We start from the raw sequence: 19,523 nt of genomic DNA, 5'->3' as shown, positions 1-19,523 counted from the left end.
ACTAAAAGGTATAATTACTTGATAGACTCCTATGTTGGGTGTGATTAATGTTCCTTTGGTGGAAAGCAGAGGGTGAGTTGATAAGAAAGAGCAACAGCAGCAGAGTGTCCACCTGTTGATGAGGAACTGCGCCTGTGGACAGAGCCAGCTAGGAAGGCACGCACACCCCTTCCCCTGCTCGTGCACTTGGGTCAGAACCAGCGCCGCACCGTCAGCTTGGCGGATTCACTCAGAAACCAGCACCTGTGGTTCTTTGGCCTGGAGGGTTTCAGATGCCCTAACCACTGGGTTCCTCAGAGCCATCTCCGGGGGAGCCCCGTGACCCTCCAGATGAGGGTGCCAAGCAGAAGGGAAGGAGAAGCCACAGCCTCTATGCCCGCCGGAGCTGGACGTCAGCTGCAGGCCTCAAGGCCACCACACAAAATCAGTTGTATTTCTTTTTTTTTTTTCTTTTTGAGATGGAGTCTCGCCTTGTCACCAAGGCTGGAGTGTAGTGGCACGATCTCGGCTCACTGCAAGCTCTGCCTCCTGGGTTCATGCCATTCTCCTGCCTCAGCCTCTTGAGTAGCTGGGACTACAGGAACCTGCCATCATGCCCGGCTGATTTTTTGTATTTTCAGTAGAGACTGGGTTTCGCCGTGTTAGCCAGGATGGTCTCCACCTCCTGACCTTGTGATCCACCTGCCTCAGCCTCCCAAAGTGCTGGGATTACAGGCGTGAGCCACTGCACCCGGCAAATCAGTTATATTTCTATATGCTGGGAGAAAATGTCAAAATGAAAATGTTAAGTATAGCATTTATAATAACATTCAGAACCATAAAATAGGAAATTTTAACAAAAGAAATGCAGCCTCTATGCCTCGAAAGATACCACACACTGCTGAAAGTAAGGAACACTTCAGTAAATGGAGAGGTATACCATGTTCATGAATCAGTCTTCATATTGTTAAACTGTCCATCGTCATCAGTTTGAGCTATAGATTCCATGACATCCCAAACAATCCCAGAAGGATTGTTTTTTCCAGAAATAGATAAACGGACTCTTAGATGTATATGGAAATGCCAAGGACCTAAATAGCCAAAACAATTTTGAAGAAGAATAAAGTTGCAGGAGGAGTCACACTACTTGATTCCAGGATTTACTGAAAAATGATCATAATGAAGACAGTGTGACACAGGTGTGTGTAGGGTTCCCTCAAGGGACAGAACTAACAGGATAAATATATATATAAAGGGGTTTATTGAGTATTAACTCCACAATCACAAGTCCCCACGATAGGCTGCCCGCAAGCTGAGGAGCAAGGAGAGCCGGTCCCGAGTCTCAGAATGAAAGAACCTGGAGTCCCATGTTTGAGGGCAGGAGGCGTCCAGCACAGAAGAAAGATGCGGGCTGGGAGGATAGGCCCGTCTCCCCTCTTCTCCTTTTTCTGCCTGCTTTATATTCTCTGGCAGCTGATGAGATGGTGCTCACCAGATTAAGCTTGGGTCTGCCTTCCCCAGCCCCCTGACCCAAATAGGAATCTCCTCTGGCAACACCCTCACAGACACACCCAGGATCAGTACTTTGCATCCTTCAACCCAATCAAGCTGACACTCAGTATTAACCATCACAAGGCGTGAGGACAGATAGCTGCATCCGCAAAATAGAGAACCAAGAAATAGTCCCACACCAAAGTCAGGATCAAATGATTCCTGGACAAGCCACCAAGTCAATTCAACTGAGAGAAGCCTTTGCAACAGTTGGTGCTGGAAGTTCTGGATATGCACCTGGATAAGTGAACCCCCCTCCGTCACCACACACAAACGTTAATTTGAGATGGATTGCAAACATAAAAGCTAAAACTATTAACACTTCTTGAAGGTAACATAGAATATTTTGTAATGTCATGATAGGCAAGAGTCTCTTAGGACACACAAAAAAATTAACCATAAAAGAAGAAAATGGCTGGGTGCAGTGGCTCACACCTTTAACCCCAGCATGTTAGGAGGCCGAGGCAGGAGCGTCCCTTGAGCTCAGGAGTTCAAGCCCAGACTGGGCAACATAGTGAGACCCTGAAAGAAAAAGAAACAAACACATACATTGGACTTCCTCAAAATTAAAGTCTTCTGTTCTTCAAAAGACACCACCGAGAAAATGACAAGGCACAGATCAGGAGAAAATATTCACAATGCCGTTATGCCTGACAAGGAACCTGTATCTGGAATACATAAAGAATTCATAAAGTTCAATAATAAAGATAATTTGATTTTTTAAAGAGGGAAAGGATTTTAGCAGGCACTTCACAAAAGGAAACATGCAAATGGCTCTCACAGCACTTGAAAAATCCCTCAGATGCACTGGCTATTAGGGAAATGCCGAGCTTATCTACGTTGAGACAATTCCTCCCCACAAGAACAGCTGAAATTAAACTGAGATACTTCCTCCTCACAAGAACGGCAGTGCAGAGGTCACCACCACACAGCAGAGACAGGCGTCCTGTGGGCAGTGCAGAGGTCACCACCACACAGCAGAGACGGGCGTCCTGTGGGCAGTGCAGAGGTCACCACCACGCAGCAGAGACAGGCGTCCCCACAGGCAGTGCAGAGGTCACCACCACGCAGCAGAGACAGGCGTCCTGTGGGCGGTGCAGAGGTCACCACCACACAGCAGAGACAGGCGTCCTGTGGGTGATACAGAGGTCACCACCACGCAGCAGAGACAGGCGTCCCCACGGGCAGTGCAGAGGTCACTACCACGCAGCAGAGACAGGCATCCCCACAGGCAGTGCAGAGGTCACCATCATGCAGCAGAGACAGGCATCCTGTGGGCGGTGCAGAGGTCACCACCACGCAGCAGAGACAGGCGTCCTGTGCGGTGCAGAGGTCACCACCACGCAGCAGAGACAGGCGTCCTGTGGGTGATACAGAGGTCACCACCACGCAGCAGAGACAGGCGTCCCCACGGGCAGTGCAGAGGTCACTACCACGCAGCAGAGACAGGCGTCCCCACAGGCAGTGCAGAGGTCACCACCACGCAGCAGAGACAGGCGTCCCCACGGGCGGTGCAGAGGTCACCACCACGCAGCAGAGACAGGCGTCCTGTGGGCGGTGCAGAGGTCACCACCACGCAGCAGAGACAGGCGTCCCCACAGGCAGTGCAGAGGTCACCACCACGCAGCAGAGACAGGCGTCCCCACAGGCGGTGCAGAGGTCACCACCACGCAGCAGAGACAGGCGTCCTGTGGGCGGTGCAGAGGTCACCACCACGCAGCAGAGACAGGCGTCCCCACGGGCAGTGCAGAGGTCACCACCACGCAGCAGAGACAGGCGTCCTGTGGGCGGTGCAGAGGTCATCACCACGCAGCAGAGACAGGCGTCCCCACAGGCAGTGCAGAGGTCACCACCACGCAGCAGAGACAGGCGTCCTGTGCGGTGCAGAGGTCACCACCACGCAGCAGAGACAGGCGTCCTGTGGGTGATACAGAGGTCACCACCACGCAGCAGAGACAGGCGTCCCCACGGGCAGTGCAGAGGTCACTACCACGCAGCAGAGACAGGCGTCCCCACAGGCAGTGCAGAGGTCACCACCACGCAGCAGAGACAGGCGTCCTGTGGGCGGTGCAGAGGTCACCACCACGCAGCAGAGACAGGCGTCCCCACGGGCAGTGCAGAGGTCACCACCACGCAGCAGAGACAGGCGTCCTGTGGGCGGTGCAGAGGTCACCACCATGCAGCAGAGACAGGCGTCCTGTGGGCGGTGCAGAGGTCACCACCACGCAGCAGAGACAGGCGTCCCCGTGGGCGGTGCAGAGGTCACCACCACGCAGCAGAGACAGGCGTCCCCACGGGCGGTGCAGAGGTCACCACCACGCAGCAGAGACAGGCGTCCCCACGGGCAGTGCAGAGGTCACCACCACGCAGCAGAGACAGGCGTCCTGTGGGCGGTGCAGAGGTCACCACCATGCAGCAGAGACAGGCGTCCCCACGGGCAGTGCAGAGGTCACCACCACGCAGCAGAGACAGGCGTCCTGTGCGGTGCAGAGGTCACCACCACGCAGCAGAGACAGGCGTCCTGTGGGCGGTGCAGAGGTCACCACCACGCAGCAGAGACAGGCGTCCCCACGGGCAGTGCAGAGGTCACCACCACGCAGCAGAGACAGGCGTCCCCACGGGCGGTGCAGAGGTCACCACCACGCAGCAGAGACAGGCGTCCTGTGGGCGGTGCAGAGGTCACCACCACGCAGCAGAGACAGGCGTCCCCGTGGGCGGTGCAGAGGTCACCACCACGCAGCAGAGACAGGCGTCCCCACGGGCGGTGCAGAGGTCACCACCACGCAGCAGAGACAGGCGTCCTGTGGGCGGTGCAGAGGTCACCACCACGCAGCAGAGACAGGCGTCCTGTGGGCGGTGCAGAGGTCACCACCACGCAGCAGAGACAGGCGTCCCCACGGGCGGTGCAGAGGTCACCACCACGCAGCAGAGACAGGCGTCCTGTGGGCGGTGCAGAGGTCACCACCACGCAGCAGAGACAGGCGTCCTGTGGGCGGTGCAGAGGTCACCACCACGCAGCAGAGACAGGCGTCCCCACGGGCGGTGCAGAGGTCACCACCACGCAGCAGAGACAGGCGTCCCCACGGGCGGTGCAGAGGTCACCACCATGCAGCAGAGACAGGCGTCCCCACGGGCGGTGCAGAGGTCACCACCACGCAGCAGAGACAGGCGTCCCCACGGGCAGTGCAGAGGTCACCACCACGCAGCAGAGACAGGCGTCCCCACAGGCAGTGCAGAGGTCACCACCATGCAGCAGAGACAGGCGTCCTGTGGGCGATGCAGAGGTCACCACCACGCAGCAGAGACGGGCGTCCCCATAGGCAGTGCAGAGGTCACCACACTGAGCCAGACTGTCTTCGGCCTTCCCTGGGTTGAGCACCAGATGAAAACCATGTGCTTTGAGCCCTGGAAAGACAATCAGCCCAGCCAGAGCCTGAAACAGGCAGCCCCCAGGGTGCAGCTGCAGGAAGCTGCATCCTCTCGTGGGCTCCAGCAAGGCGGGGGACGCTGTGTTCCCTCAGTGGCTTCTTGGTGCCCCTTGATGTCCAGGAGTGTGAGGTGAGGTGAGGGCTCTGAGCTGGGAAGCTGACAAGTCAGGGAGAATGCCAGGCCAGAAGCATTGGCCTGCGGGGGCTGGAGCAGAGCCTGGCACTCACTGTACTTGCTCCGTCTCACTCCGGCTGCTGCGCTGGCCCAGGGCTGTCCACCCCAGGCGTGTGGCAGAGCAAGCCTGGCTCCCAGAGCTCCCCTCAGGCCCTGGAGCGGCAGGCAGTGGGCATCCTCAGCCCAACCCGTGGCCGTGCCATGCACAGGACAGCTGAGCTTCCCGCTGCCACAGGGTGTCAGCGGGTTGGGGCAACAGACAGGGCCCCGGTGCTGGTGGCCAGGCTGGCTGTATGTGTGGGTCAGCTGCCACCTGACTGCGCTGGAACAAGAACCACCCCCACCCCACCCCCCACGGCTCTCCACCCGGTTCAGGGCCAGCCCTGGCTGGGCTTCGTGGATCCTCAGGTTGTACGGGTCATGGCTTCCTGGGGCTGGGCCAGAGCCATTATGGAGTCACCACGGTTCCTTGCAGACAGAGGCAGGGCAGGCGGCGCCTCTCCACCTTCCTTGCCTCAAGCTGCGGGGACAGCACCGAGAAGCCACGTGGACCCAGATGGCCTCGCCGGACTTCCTGACTCAGGGCCGCCTCCAGCCTACATCCTACCGGGGCTGCACACACAGATGGCTTCTCCTGGAACCCTGGAGCATTTCCCCCATGTTTCGGGTTTTCTGCTTTCAATGAGTTTATTTCAATCGTGTCAAAGTGAAGGTCTCTTTCACTCAGGACGTGGTCAATGGCGTGGCCATCAAGTCACAGCGTTGAAGGCAACAGATGGCCTTTAATGACGCTATTTAAAAAAATAATTTCCCCTTTCTTTCCCCATCCTGGTTTTGTGAGGACAGAGCATCGGCATCTCAGGGCAGGGTGGGTCTGCCTACTCTGTGGCCGGCACGCAGCAGATCCCTGTAGGTGGAGCCCACAGCTCTGTGTCCCGGCACCTCTGTGCCACCTGCACAGGGGCAGAGAGTGGGTTTTCCATGAGGCCCCCTGGAGCCAAACCACCGTTGATCACTTCCTCCTGATGAACTGGGCTGGGTTGGGGTGCAGAGCTCTCGGTTGCGTATGTTCTGGGAATTGAGCCAGGGTCCTTGTTGCTGGGAATTCTCAGACCTGGACAATATCAGTAGAGGAGACCACTTGATTTTTAGTTTGACCCATGGAGAATTGAAAAGCTGGAAATCTGTTTTCTGTACCTTCCCCCTCCCAACCCTCCCCCGACTCCCTACCTGGCTTCTGTCTGGAAGGGACGTCTGCATGGCTGTCCTGGGGTGGCTGCAGCTGTGCAGATGCTCACCGCCACTGTCTCCCCATTCCTGCTGGAGCCCACTTTGGTGTGAGTGTTGCCTGGCAGAGGCATCACAGGCCCACGGGAGGATAAAGAGAAGCCAGAGAACTCATAATTCCAAAAGCTGGCAAAGTTAAAACGTGATGTCTGGCCGGGTGCAGTGGCTCACACCTGTAATCCCAGCACTTTGGGAGGCTGAGATGGGCAGATCACCTGAGGTCAGGAGTTCGAGACCAGCCTGGCCAACATGGTGAAATCCCGTCTGTACTAAAAAAACACACACACACACATAAAAATTAGCGGGTATGCTGGCGGGTGCCTGTAATTCCAGTTATTCGGGAGGCTGAGGCAGGAGAATTGCTTGAACTTGGGAGGCGGAGGTTGCAGTGAGCCAAGATTGTGCCATTGCACTCCAGCCTGGGCAACAGAGTGAGACTCCAGCTCAAAAAAAGAAAAGAAAAGAATAAAATAAATAAAATAAGATGTCCAAACTCACACCTGTGCAGCTCATGGCTCTGCAGGGCTCACACCTGTGTGGCTCATGGTCTGGAGGGCTCACACCTGGCTACAGCACCCAGAGGTAGGGCCTTCTGATGCTCCTTGTGTGCAAACTGTCTTGGTCCTCATTAACACAAGAAGAAAAAGCAACGGCTGAAATGTGGAATACGTAAGCCCACAGTGTGAACCATTTTTGGGTCAGAATCGAGCAAAGGCCAGGAAGCCATAGCCAGGCTATGTGATTGCAGGCACTGTGGAAACTCCAGTAACTAAGATGGCACCATGAAGAGCTGCCTGGGATGTTACAGAAGCCTTAGGCCAGTCAGTGTGACAACTTAGATCAGATGGACAAAACCCTTGAAGAAGGGTGCAGGGGGAGTGCCAGGTGCAGTGACTTCTTTCCTCAAGGAAAGCCAGGATTTGGGACGCGTGTCGGAGCTGAACCCCACGTCTCTTTTTACACCCAGACCTGCTCACCTTTTGTGGGATTCAGGCCCGAGTGTGCGGCATCGTGCAGTGGAGCCTCCGACCCTCACGGGCAGGGCACGTCCCGCGTCCAGGGCGTGTGCCTCCCACGTGTGTGCTGCCACCCCAAGCCTTGTGGGGTCGGAAGGAAGGTGCCAGGGGCTCCACAGGTTTGCGCCTCCGTCGTCTGCTCTTTTCCCACAGGCCCAGGACTGTCTGCAAAGCGCCGAGCATGCTTCACCCCCGAGCGTGCCAGAGGGTCCGCAGCCCATGGGAGGTGTGGGTCATGGGCGGCGCTGAAAGGCAGACGTGGAGCGGTGCTGCCGACACCAAGACCTGACTTTGAAGTCCACAGGCTGCTGCTTGGCATCAGAGCCACTGGTGAAATCACATTAAACGTAATGGAATTGGTATCGGCATGCAGCCCTGTGAGGCCAGGATCAGGCAGATGGGCTGCCGTTTCCCCGACAGGCCTGCCCTGGTCCTGGGCAGCCACACTCCAGAACGAGAGTAATTATCCTAATTGCTTTATTGCATCAGTGTGGGGGCAGCTCGGGCAGCTCAGAGGAAAAGGGGCTTCTTTCAGGGCCCGTCGGCTTCAGGGCGACATGCACCACCTGGAAGGGGCAGACCTCTGACTCCGGCACGGAGGCGTCGTGGGAAGTTTTAGAAAATGATGTCTATGGCATCCTGACCTCTGGCCCCCAGCTGCAGCCCCCTGTGAGGCCGAGGCCCAGACCGGAGTCCCTGAAAGCGCTTTGTGCCTCCGACCTCCGGCGTTTTTGGCAGAGCTGGGGCAGGAGCCGGGGTGCTCCTCGCGGCTGAAGCGCATCAGCCTCCAGGGCGAGGGTGTCTCAGATCCCCACACAGCCCCTCACACAGCCCCTGGGACAATCACACAGGACAGTGCTCTCCTGTGATCTTCAAAGGATGTCCTGGGTTGTGGGGGCGCACAATAAAACTCTGCTACAAAGAGCATTAGTAATTCCTCTTCCCAACCGCACAGTTCAGCTCAAGCAATCTCCTGGTAACAGAACCAGCCGCTGTGCTTACCGTGAACACGCCTTTCTGGGTTCACGCCGAAGGTTTCTATTGAAGTGCACGTCGTTTGCCAAAAAATAAAAATAAAAATACGGTAAGTCCAAAATCTCTTCTGTCTGATTTCTAAGTTAAAACCGTGATCACAGCAAGAAGAATTTATGTGGTATGGTGACTAGGGCAGCAACTTCTGGAAGGCAAACCAATCCCGTCAGAGAGATAGGCGGCTGAGAGTCTACAGCAGACCTGCGCTTCGGAGACGAACTGCCCTCCTCTTAATTCCCCTCGCCCGACTAAGCTGCCAAGGCATGGTGATTCTTGGGGTCTTCGTGGTGTCTGGTGACCTGACAGCATGTGCCCCAAATCCTGGCCCCTGCACGGCCTGGCTGCCACCCCTTGGCTCTGCCCCCACCTGGGCTGCTCCAGGCCCCAGCAGCCAAGGCCTCGAGGGCACCCAGAGCCGGGGGAAGGAGCAGTTCAGGTGTTTTCAGACAGACAAGCCTCTGAGAACAGGCCTTAGATCCCGGAAGCCCAGGCTCTCCCGGCTGGCATTGGTCAGAAAGTCGGCAGTGTGGGTCCCCTAGGCTCTGGGGTGGCCCGACTGTCAGCTTGGGACAGCCTTTTCCAGGTGCTTGGGGAGGAAACAGTTGCCCTCAAACTCATGGGAATTCACTTCCAGGCAGCAAGCCAGCCCAGGGCGTTTGTCCAGGTCCAGGTCCCTTGGTCTGCAAGTTAGAGCCCAGCCAGTGTCGATGAGCCAGTCAGCTGCGTGTCTGAGGGAAGAGCTTTGTCCTCATTGTGAAGCCACGGGGGACCTGGGTCCCCTTCGTCAGGAGCCATGGAGACCCCGGCCCACTGCACTTTGATGCTCAGCCCACTGTTCTGAGGCATGAAGTGGCCCAGAGGCGAGGCCCCTCCTCCAGAGGACGCCTGCCGTGTACACAGCTCCTGGTGCAGCTGTGCCACAAGGAAGTCTGCGTGAGCTGAAGCACTTGGGGGCGGAGCCCACCTCCCATGCCAGTTCTCTCTTGCATGAGGGCAAGAAAGTGCGGACACCATCCCAGGAAGACAGGAGAGCCACGGAGCCAGGCGGGACCCCAGGCACCACCCCTGCTGCGGCTGGGCCCCCCTCAGATATGGAGACTCGAGGGTCTTGATAGACCCCACAGTGCCTCTGCCCACGGAGCCTGCCAGCAGTCCCCTCACCCTGAGGCACGGTTTCCACCCACCCACAGCTCTCAGAGCACTCGGGGAGAAGCAGTGGCTGTTGCAACAAGTCTGAGACCCCTGCAGCTGCTCACAAGGGCACTGGGTTGTGACCTGACTCCAGGACAAAGCTCTCCCCTTTGAGTCTCTCCTACGGAGGTAGGACCTGTCGCGAGTAATTCCCTGTGTTTACAGGTGGGGAGGAAGGGCCACTGATACAGGCGAGGGGACCCTAACGCCAGAAGGGTGGAGGAGGTTGTGGCTCGGAGGGAGGCCTGGCGGCGCCCCCTCCTCAAACACCACGTTAGCCGGTGCTTTCAGGGACTGTAGGGGCTGGGGGTCTGTCCTGAGCCACTGTGCAAGGGTACACAGGGGGCTGTCACTGCAGGGTGGATGGCGGCCTCTGGGGGCCAAGTGAGAGAAGCGGGGTCTCCACAGAGTCCTTCTCCGCATACGACCGTCAGACACTTCGAGTTTCCAGATGGCAGATTTGGGGAAGTGTGTCCCAGGACACACAGGCATCAGGAGAGGAGCTGCTGCAGCCACACGCTGCAAGGCGGGAACATCGTCGATGGGCCTGGAAAGTTCTGGCATTCTGAGCAGAGCGGGAGGGTGGCAAGGGCAGTGTGGGTCCCCGGCTCCCTTTGGGTCTGGTGCGTTTATTGGCCTGTCTGTGCCATTTTTTTTTTTTAGAATTAATTTTGGGCTGAAAAGCCTCAAAGAAGGCTTTGTTCCTTTGACACTTGCTCTGGGAGAAAAAAAAATCCGTGGAAAATCTGACATGTGCAATGTAGAGAGAAATCAATAGATGGGAGGAATATAATTATCTTCCACTCCTGAAAGAATTTTTCAGATTTTTAAGTGTCTCATATCAGCTTAGAATTTGAATGACATTTTAATTATTTTGTTTTTTTCTTCTTTTCCTGGTTTGAATCTCCATAGAGTTCCACTCTCGGATTCTGCAGGGAGCAGAGCTGGTGCTCATGCGGGGGGAGCAGTGGCGGTGGTTGTGCCCCTGCCCAGTGGAGCCGTGCATTTCATCAGAAGCAGCAGCTACCCTGGGTGTGGGCAGTGCCTTGAGGAGTGGGGCCTGCTCCGCCCGGTCAGCGGGACACCCTCGGCTGTTTTCATGCATGTTTGCAGAACAGGAGCCCAAGCGGGAAACAGTCTCCGGTGCTTTTGTGATCTGAGCAAACCCAGCCTCCAGAAGACCTGACTCTCGGTTTTTAAAGCAGTTCACCCTTCAGGTCTTTAAACAGTAACACTCCCGGGTGTTCGGTGCCCTCCCTGCCGTTGGGGGCACAGGGCGTGTGAGGGCAGGGGCGTACAGCAAGACCCTAGAGACGGCGATGCCGGACCCAGACATGGCCCCGCCAGAGGCAGCCTTCATAGTGCGCGGGGTGGCTGAGCCTCACAACCCCTCCGAGGCGTGTCTGTGGACCGTGCAGCCTGCGTGTGGGTGGCTGAGCCTCACAACCCCTCCGAGGCGTGTCTGTGGACCGTGCAGCCTGCGTGTGGGTGGCTGAGCCTCACAACCCCTCCGAGGCGTGTCTGTGGACCGTGCAGCCTGCGTGTGGGTGGCTGAGCCTCACAACACCTCCGAGGCGTGTCTGTGGACCGTGCAGCCTGCGTGTGGGTGGCTGAGCCTCACAACCCCTCCGAGGCGTGTCTGTGGACCGTGCAGCCTGCGTGTGGGTGGCGTCCCGTCTGGCTCACATGAGGAACAGGTGCCTGTTGCTTGGTGTTCCTGTAGGGCCGGGCTGGGCTCTTGGTCCCACTCCCCTGCCATTTCTCATTCGTGTCCCTCTCGGCATCGGTCACTTGAGCCACGTGCCGTCCTTCAGGGCGCAGTGCAGCCTCTCCTGGTTGTCCCACTCCCCCGCCAGTCTCGCGGGCCCCATGTTCCAAACACGTTGGAATTGGACACGCCCCTCCCCTGCCCAGGTCGTCCTGCACAGACAGCCGCAGAGCCTGCTGCCTTCTCGGTCACATGTAGCCAGAGAACCCGGCGGCTCCCATGCTGCCTGGCCCTGGCTAGGGGCCCTTGGCCACCCGAAGGCCCTCCTGTGTGTGATTGGTTTTCTGTTGGCCTGGCTGGCCTGGGGTCCCTGGTCCATCACCAAACACTGGCCTCCGTGCTACTGGGAGGTATTAATGTTTCGCAGATGTGGCTCCAGCCCATGATGGGCTGACCTGGGGAGGAGGATTCTACTGGGAGCCTGAGGCTGACCCGACCAGGCAGGAGACCTTGGCTGGAGCTGGGGCTCCCTGGAGAGGAGGAAATTCCATCCCAACAGCAGCTCTGGCCCCTGCTCTGGAGGTCCTGATGGCCCCGGCAGGCCTCAGGCTGCGCCCCCCGCTGTCTGGAGGCCAGTCTCCCGCAATGGGACCGCGACTAGCGCCGTGGCAGATGGGACCCTGCGTTCCAGGGGCTCCTGGGCCTCCCCCCGCGGCCTCCTCAGCCCTGCTGTACCCCACGCTTCTGCCTGAGGGGGGCGCCCTCACCCTCTCTTCCTCCCTCGTGGCCATCCCCCCCCGCCCCGGGGCTCCCTGCCCAGGACAGCCCTGTCAGCTCTGTCCGGGCCAAGGCTGGCCTCCGCTGTGAACAGATCGTGTTCCCCGAATTCCATTTCATGTGGAAACCCTGAGCCCAGCATCATGGTACCAGGAGCCAGGCCCGACACCCCAGCATGCCCACGGAGGGGAGCACTCGCTGATGGGAGGTGGCCATTACGAAAGTGTCCCCAGAGAGACCCTCACCCTCTTCCCACCGTGTGGGCAACAGTGAGACGGTGCTACCTGCAGCCCAATGCGGCTGCCCCAGAGCCCACCATGCTATACCCACCGCAGCCGTCGCCTCCGAACCTGCAGCATGGATTCCTGTCCTTTGTGTGCCACTGCGTCTGCCATGCCTAGTGGCCGTCCTGCCTCTCTGCACCTTGTCGCACCTGCGCCTGCAGCACACGGCCTCTATGGGGTGGAGCGGGGCCCGGCACCTCAAGGGCACTCAGTACTTATGTGCCAGGTGGAAGTCGGGTGGACAGGGGGATGGGTGGGCGGACGGCCAGGTGGACAGGGGACGAGTCGACGGACAGTCCAGTGGACAGGGGACGGGTGGGCGGACGGTCCGGTGGACAGGGGGACGGGTGGGCGGATGGCCAGGTGGACAGGGGGACAGGTGGGCGGACGGTCCGGTGGACAGGGGGACGGGTGGGTGGACGGTCCGGTGGACAGGGGGACGGGTGGGTGGACGGTCCGGTGGACAGGGGACGGGTGGGCGGATGGCCAGGTGGACAGGGGGACGGGTGGACAGGGGACGGGGGACAGGTGGGCAGACGGTCCAGTGGACAGGGGACGAGTGGGCAGACGGCCCGGTGGACAGGGGGACGGGTGGGTGGACGGCGGGGTGGACAGGTGGATGGATCCCAGGGGATTTGGCCGGGAGTGGTTGTGCAGTAGAAACCCCTGTCATGGAGGAGGCGGGACTCACTTCCACGTCTGTGCAGTTTCACCTCCCATGCACCAGTGTGTGAGAGACGCTGGATGTGAATCTGTGTCTCAGCGGTGATTTTAGGGTGAGCGGGAAGAGGGGACAATTTGTTTCTGACTTGTGAAGGAATCATCTGAAGCCGGGAGTGACCCAGGGAAAGCAGACGGGTGTGGGAGCCGACCCTTCCCCAGATGCTTCACTGTGGCCCTGGCACTGCGGAACCAACCCCCAGCCCCGCAGCTTCTCTGCCCAAGTCCCACCTTCCCCAGTGCTGGCGGCTCCCTCTGCAGGCCCCTGAAAGCCTGTCCCGTGCCCCAGGCGTCCTCACAGCAGGCGAGCTGCAGTGTGTGGGAGACACACGGGGCCTGCGCCGCCTCGGCTCCCTTTGTGCCGCAGGGGGCGGGGCTGAGACGCGTGTGCACTGGGTGCTCCCTCCGACTTTGGGCTCATCCTGGAGGCACTGAGAAGCTTCCCTCTGACACTGTCCGTGGGGTCTGTGCAGGGCGTGGTGCATTTGTCCTCTTTAAAGACACACAACTTCTGTAGCGTGGTGATGCGTGGAGCTCTGAGAATGAGTGTTGGGGAAGGCGCAACAGGCGCTGGCTATAAAAAGGAAGCCACTGTTGCTCACGCCCGCAGTGTGCACTTAACTCCTGTCCTCAAAGCAGCCCTGAATCTGCCCTCAAATTCTGCCTTCCTGAGTGTTTCATACGTAAGGTCTCCTCCCTCACGGCGCCTGCAGCCCAGATCCACGGCCTTCGTGGATGGTTCGTCTTCCTGGGAAGCTGTTTCTGTTGGGGCCGCCGCATCCCCAGCCCCCGTGACTGACTCTCCCTCTGCTCTCTTCCTTGCAGGGCCTGATCAAGATCCGGGGGGACCGGTGCTGGCGAGATCTCACCTGCATGGACTTCCACTACGAGGTGAGCGTGCCGTGAAGGGTGAGGGCAGGGCACCCAGTCTCACGCCGCCCCGTTCCCACTCTTGGCGGGGCTCAGTCCTGCACACCCTGGTGAGCTGTCGCATCACAGGGTCACCCCCATTGATTCAGGATGTCCTCTCCCTCCTTTCTCCGGGTGGGTGGTCACACGGGGGCTTGCTGGGGCTGCGGGGACGGGGTCTGTGGCCCTCCATGGTCTCGAGTGCAGCTGGTTTGCTCTGGTTCCTGCACCGACACCCTCCGCTGCTGTCCTTGGTCCTGCCCAGGCCTCCGGGCCGGCCCCTCCTTCCTGGAGTCCACAGCTCCCCACCGTCCCCTGACAGGTGCCTGTTGGGGGCTTCCTGGCTGCGTGCCCAGTCCCTGCCACATGGAGCTGTGGCTCCATCGTTACCTGGACACGGGCAGGTGTGTCCCACAGGGCAGGTGTGAACCACAGCACAGTTCCACTGTGCTTGGCCCCCAGGCCCAGGCTGAGTCCCTTCAGACGCCCCAGTTCCTGCCAACTGCTCACGTGTTCACGTGGGGGCTGGGGGTGGTCTGGGGCCTGGAGCTTGGATAGTCATTTGTTCTCAGTCTATGTGGGAGCCTCCTGGTAGCACCATCCCCACCCTGGGCCCGTGTGGTCATGGCCACGGTGCACCTAGAGCATCTCAGGCCTGGACACCCCTTCCTGCATTCGGCCCGTCACTCGCATCTGCACGCGGAAGCCATCATCGTCTGCGTGCCGCCGACAGCCAGTGACAGCTGTCTCATTGCCTTTGCGTTTTCTGCCAGGGTTGCTCTGGCACTCACCGCCTCCAAGCGTGGAGCTGGCACCGTCCTCAGGCGGCGCCTCTGCTGCGATTCCGGGTCTTGGTGCACGTGCCGGCCTGGCACAGGTGTTTGTGCCTGCATTTAGTGGCTGTGTCCTGACTTTATTCTTCAGGCTCTTGAGATGTCTCCATATCCCATCAAGTGCCCCGCCTTGCTGAGGACCCGTGAGCTCCTCTCTTTGTCCAAGAGCAGGTTCAGCTGACGGTCTGTGAAATACCAGAAAGTAAACACTCTCAGCTCTTTGGCTGGATGGTGCCAACACAGCCGTGACGGGGAGCAGCCGCAGAGCACGCGTGTGTGTGAGAGGCTTTCGCCAACAAAGCTGTGCACACCGCAGCCCACGCCAGTCACCCTGCCCCCGATAAGGTCCAGCGCCCTCAGCCCAGGTCAGGAAAGCTGAGGGGACCCGTGTCTCCAGACGCCCTCAGGACAGGTCAGAAAAGTGGGCAGGGGGGCCTGTGTCTCCCCCATCACCCTCAGGACAGGTCAGGAAAGTGGTGGAGGGTCCCGTGTCTCCAGATGCTCTCAGGACAGGTCAGGAAAGCTGGGTGGACCCCTTGTCTCCAGGCCAGAAGCTCCATAGCGCATCTCACTGAGCCCCCTGGCCCAGCACCGGTGGCGACAGCAGTGGTGCAGTGGGCTCAGGTCCACGAAGGCTGCGTGCTGGTGAGGACCGTCCCGCACAGCTTTCCATTGGCAAGAGACGCTGAGGCGCCCACCATGTCCCCACAAACAAACACTCTGATGCCTTCTCTACGGAGTGGCTGCATTTCAAAGCCGGCGTCAGGCATCCTGGGCTGCGTCTCTTCAGTGAATGTGGCTGCTCTGGGCCCAGGAGTGTCTCAGGATCCCCAGGACTTGCCTGGCCAGGACCACCAGGGTGTGGTGTTTCTGGGGGACGGGTCATGCCACAGCTGCACTCCGGCAAGGACGCAGGTCGCAACTCTTGGGGAGGCGGGCCGGGGGGGCCCACAGCTGCCTGTCAGCACTGCCTTCCCCTGTGTCCACGTGGCCAGCTGGGATGCAGTGGGTCCCTCCCGCCCCCGTGAGCACCCAGTTCTTCCTGTGCCTCAAAGGCCCAGGACTGCCCCTCACCAGAGCTCTCTGCTGTGCTGTGTGTGAGGAGTGCTCTGTGTCAGCCATCAACACCAGTTCAGACATGGCCCGAGACGGTGGACAGGGTGGGCCCGGCCTGGAGCACACAGGCAGGGGCAGCCTGGGCCGGAGGGATGGCCCTGGATGTCTCGAGGCACCCTCGGTGTCACTGCCATCCGGAGGGTTGGCCGCAGCAGTGTCAGGGCCTGCAGGCGGGGCCCAAACCCACTCTCCCTGGAGCTTGGAGCGTGGCTTTATCTGGGACCTCCTTGTGATTAGTTAAGATGAAGTCAGAGTGGACTGCTGAGCCCCAAATCCAGCGACTGTGTCCTTAGAAGAGGCCCAGACACATGGGGGGGTCCTGTGCCCACATGGCTGAGCTTCTGGAAGGTGGAGTCTCCTGGGAGGTTGGATTGTGGCTGGGGCCACTCCCATCTCCAGACACTGAGGCTGGAGTGCAGGGTGTGTGAGGTCAGGGCCCTTATCATCCACATCCCAGGACAGGCTGAGCCTTGGCTCACAGAGAGACATGAGCCTGATGTCCTGATGGTCACACGGGGTCCAGGGCCAAGCCAGGCAGCGTGAGGCTCTGGCAGCAGCTGCTGTCTCGGCGGGCCGGGCCGGCTCCTTCCAGCTGTGGAGGCTGTCATTGGGGAATCGCATTTCAAAACCCACTGTGACTTGAAGAGGCATGAGGGAGCCCCACTGAGTTGGGACGGGGCCCAGGAGCCCCTTTTCTTGCTTCCCGGGGGCCCCTTGGGGCTCCAGGAGCGAGTACCTGGAGCAGCGAGTGTTCAGAGCAGTGCGGCGCCGTGCCTGCAGTAGGTGGACCGCCGTGACACGGCTCTTTGCGGTTCACTGTGTCTCCTGGGGCAGGAATGGCCCATATACCGGCCTCAGGGCCCTGGACTCCACTCGACAGACGGAGCTGTGGCCATGCCCAGTCCAAGGCCAGAAGCACTGGGGGGTCCTAGGTACAGGGGGCAGTGTGTGGGGAGAGCGAGGACACCACATCTGGGGTGGGGTTTCAGGGACAGCTACATGGGGACCCCGGGAGAGGGATGCACAGGTAGGCAGCAGGGCCAGCCAGTGTCAGGCAGCAGCCGTGAGGCAGAGGGGTCCTCAGCTGGGACGGGAGCTGCATCCCCCCTCTCACCTCAGACTTGTGTCTCAGACGAGGATGCTCCCTCCCGCGTGTCTTGATGACGAGGCACTGGTGAAGGTTTCAGGAAGTCAGGGTGTCATCTGCGAGCCCAGGGCCCTGCGTGAATCCTCTCTCCAAGGAGGACCTGATTCTGGAAGGTGGCAGGCCCCTGCCTGCAGCCCCCGAGCCGTGCCCTCTGCCCCACAGCATTGTGGGCGGGGATCTCAGGCCCTTTTGCTGTCTTTCCGATTCTTGCTGGTCAGATAAGGAGTCAGAGGGGGGTGCCCCTTTCTTGGAGAGTTGCCCCTATGCTGTAGGGGACGCTGAGCCCCTCCAGGAGCCTGGAAACCTCCGGAAGTTTCAGCAGCACAGAGCAAGAGGCAGCCATGCACCCCGGGGACGCCTCCCTCGGGTCTCCTCCCTCCGGGCTTGGGAGCTCCGAGTGTGCAGACCTCTCCCCAGAAGGAACTGCTCCACCATGGCCATCCACAGCCTCACACCCACGGCCATCCGCAGCCTCACACCCACCGCCATCCGCAGCCTCACACCCATGGCCATCCGCAGTCTCACACCCACGGCCATCCGCAGCCTCACACCCCACACTCCCCGCTTTTTTCATCTGCTGGTAACGAAAGGCAGTTGCCGGCAAATTCAGTCGGTTAAGCCAGAAGCAGCAGGGAAGGCATCCCCAAGTTCCAAGAGAAGGGGCCAACCCCCTGGAGGGTGAAAGGCGACCGGGTGGCTCTGCCTGAAACTCCTGACAACAAGCCTGTGGCTTTCCTCACGTCGTGTTCCCAGATCTCTGTGGACTCCACCCGGGTGCCCTGCAGCTAACTCAGTTCTGACGACCTCTACCCAGGGTGAGTGCAGACCCCGCAGGCCAAGGGCTCGCTCCCATGAGACACCAGGGATGCACGGACGGCCGCTTGCTCTCAGCCAGCAGAGGGACCAGAGCCATGTCCTCAGCCCCGTCGCGAGGACCCCCAGGATCCCAGGGCCAGCATAGGACAGGGGTGACCAGGGACGGGCGCCGTCCAGAATGCAGCAGGCTGTGGGGAGGGTTGATGCGGTCCCCACATCGGAGCGGTTGCCTGATGACGCGGATGCAACAGCAGGTTGTGAATGTGGGGTCACGCAGCTGCTTTTAGCAGCAGGGATGGCACTAGCTGCTGAAAGGGAAAATCCGGGCCTGTCCTCTCTCTCCACTTGGGTTTTAGGAAGTCAGCTGTCATCAAGAAGGATGGAGTGAGGACTCCCACAGATGGTTCTGATGCAGAGAAAACTCACTGGATCTGGAGTACATGGACCCTGAACGTTGCAAACAATTCTCCATTGCTTTTTAGGGGAGTTGAACATAACTCTGTTGCTAGAGAGCTGCGGGAAATCCAACACTCTCATTCAGTCCCACGGCGCTCCTTCCATGCCCCTTCCGGAGCCACTTCCCAGACGCGGCACAGGGCAGCCCCTGCCAGGGCCTGGGCGGGCAGGGACCCACGGCCACTTCCCTTGCTGCCTGCAGGAGTACCCCACTGAGCTCCACCCCCTGCACCCCAAGGCTTGGGCCGAGGCCGGGCCTGTCTGTGAGCTTGGGCTGACGTCGTGGAGAACTACAATTCTGTCTGCCGAAGGATGCTGTCAGGGCTACAGACAGGCCCTGTGATGGGCACGGAGGCCCCCAGAGTCGACTCACCGCTGGGGACCAGGCCACACACCACAGACCCTCAGGGAGCTGCCTGACCAGGGCGGGGGTCCCCTGGATCTGCCTGGGGCCACCTACGCTCCTGGAGCAAGGGTGTCCCAGCCTGTGGCCAGCAGCCTGCAACTTGGGGGTGCGTCTCTGGGCTCCCACACCTGCAAGGGGAGTTTTAGGCCACTGGTTAAGTAGAGTGATCTGGAAGCACTGTCCCCGCCTGAGGTCACGGTCTGCACCCTGACTCCGGGCCCAGGCCACGGCCATGCCTTCCAGGGTACCTGCGACCACCCTGCTCACCCTGAGGTGCTCTCGGAGGCTAGAGGCCGTTCATGCTAGGAGCGCGCACTCTGTGTGGGGCGGACCACACAGAGCAGCCCTCTCTGGGCTGGGCTCCCAGAGTTCTGCAGGGCTTCCAGGCGTGGATGGGAGTGGCTGAGGGGGTGCAGAGCTGCTGTGGACGCCCCCCGGGGACATGGCCCTGCTGCCTAGAGCAGCCTTGCTGACAGAAGCCTCGGCTCACGCCCCCCTGCCCACCGAGCTCCCCCATGGGTACCGAGACCGCGTGTGCCCTAACACTCCCAGCAGGAGCTGCAGGAATCCGTGTTGAAGTGCTCAGCCTGGCCCGGCCAGCTTCCACGCAGTGTATCTTGTGGCTGGTGCATCCCCGTGTCAGGCAGGCGCCCCTTTCCAGCCTGCCCCCTCAAGGCTCACACAGAGCACAG

General features: G+C 59.9%; 2 protein-coding genes across 3 annotated transcripts in view; both read left to right on the top strand.

The window, feature by feature from the left end:
* LMF1 (lipase maturation factor 1) overlaps positions 1–19,523 on the top strand; it is a 77,139-nt gene that overhangs the window by 25,758 nt on the left and 31,858 nt on the right. For both annotated transcript variants that reach the window (XM_055364858.2, XM_055364859.2), the window contains exon 3: positions 13,974–14,039. In XM_055364858.2, the coding sequence (XP_055220833.2) occupies positions 13,974–14,039 (66 nt within the window). The remainder of the gene's footprint in view (positions 1–13,973; positions 14,040–19,523) is intronic.
* On the top strand, positions 2,177–5,092 carry LOC134757518 (serine/arginine repetitive matrix protein 2). The gene is given in 14 exon segments (XM_063700311.1): positions 2,177–2,194; positions 2,415–2,539; positions 2,587–2,638; positions 2,640–2,853; positions 2,856–3,095; positions 3,190–3,328; positions 3,420–3,479; positions 3,511–3,605; positions 3,653–3,750; positions 3,752–3,772; positions 3,774–3,970; positions 4,023–4,162; positions 4,256–4,533; positions 4,862–5,092. Coding segments are annotated over 14 exon segments (1,908 nt in total).

This window comes from Gorilla gorilla, chromosome 18, assembly GCF_029281585.2.
Source record: "Gorilla gorilla gorilla isolate KB3781 chromosome 18, NHGRI_mGorGor1-v2.1_pri, whole genome shotgun sequence".
NCBI lineage: Eukaryota > Metazoa > Chordata > Mammalia > Primates > Hominidae > Gorilla > Gorilla gorilla.
This window is presented reverse-complemented; position numbering and strand designations above follow the sequence as displayed.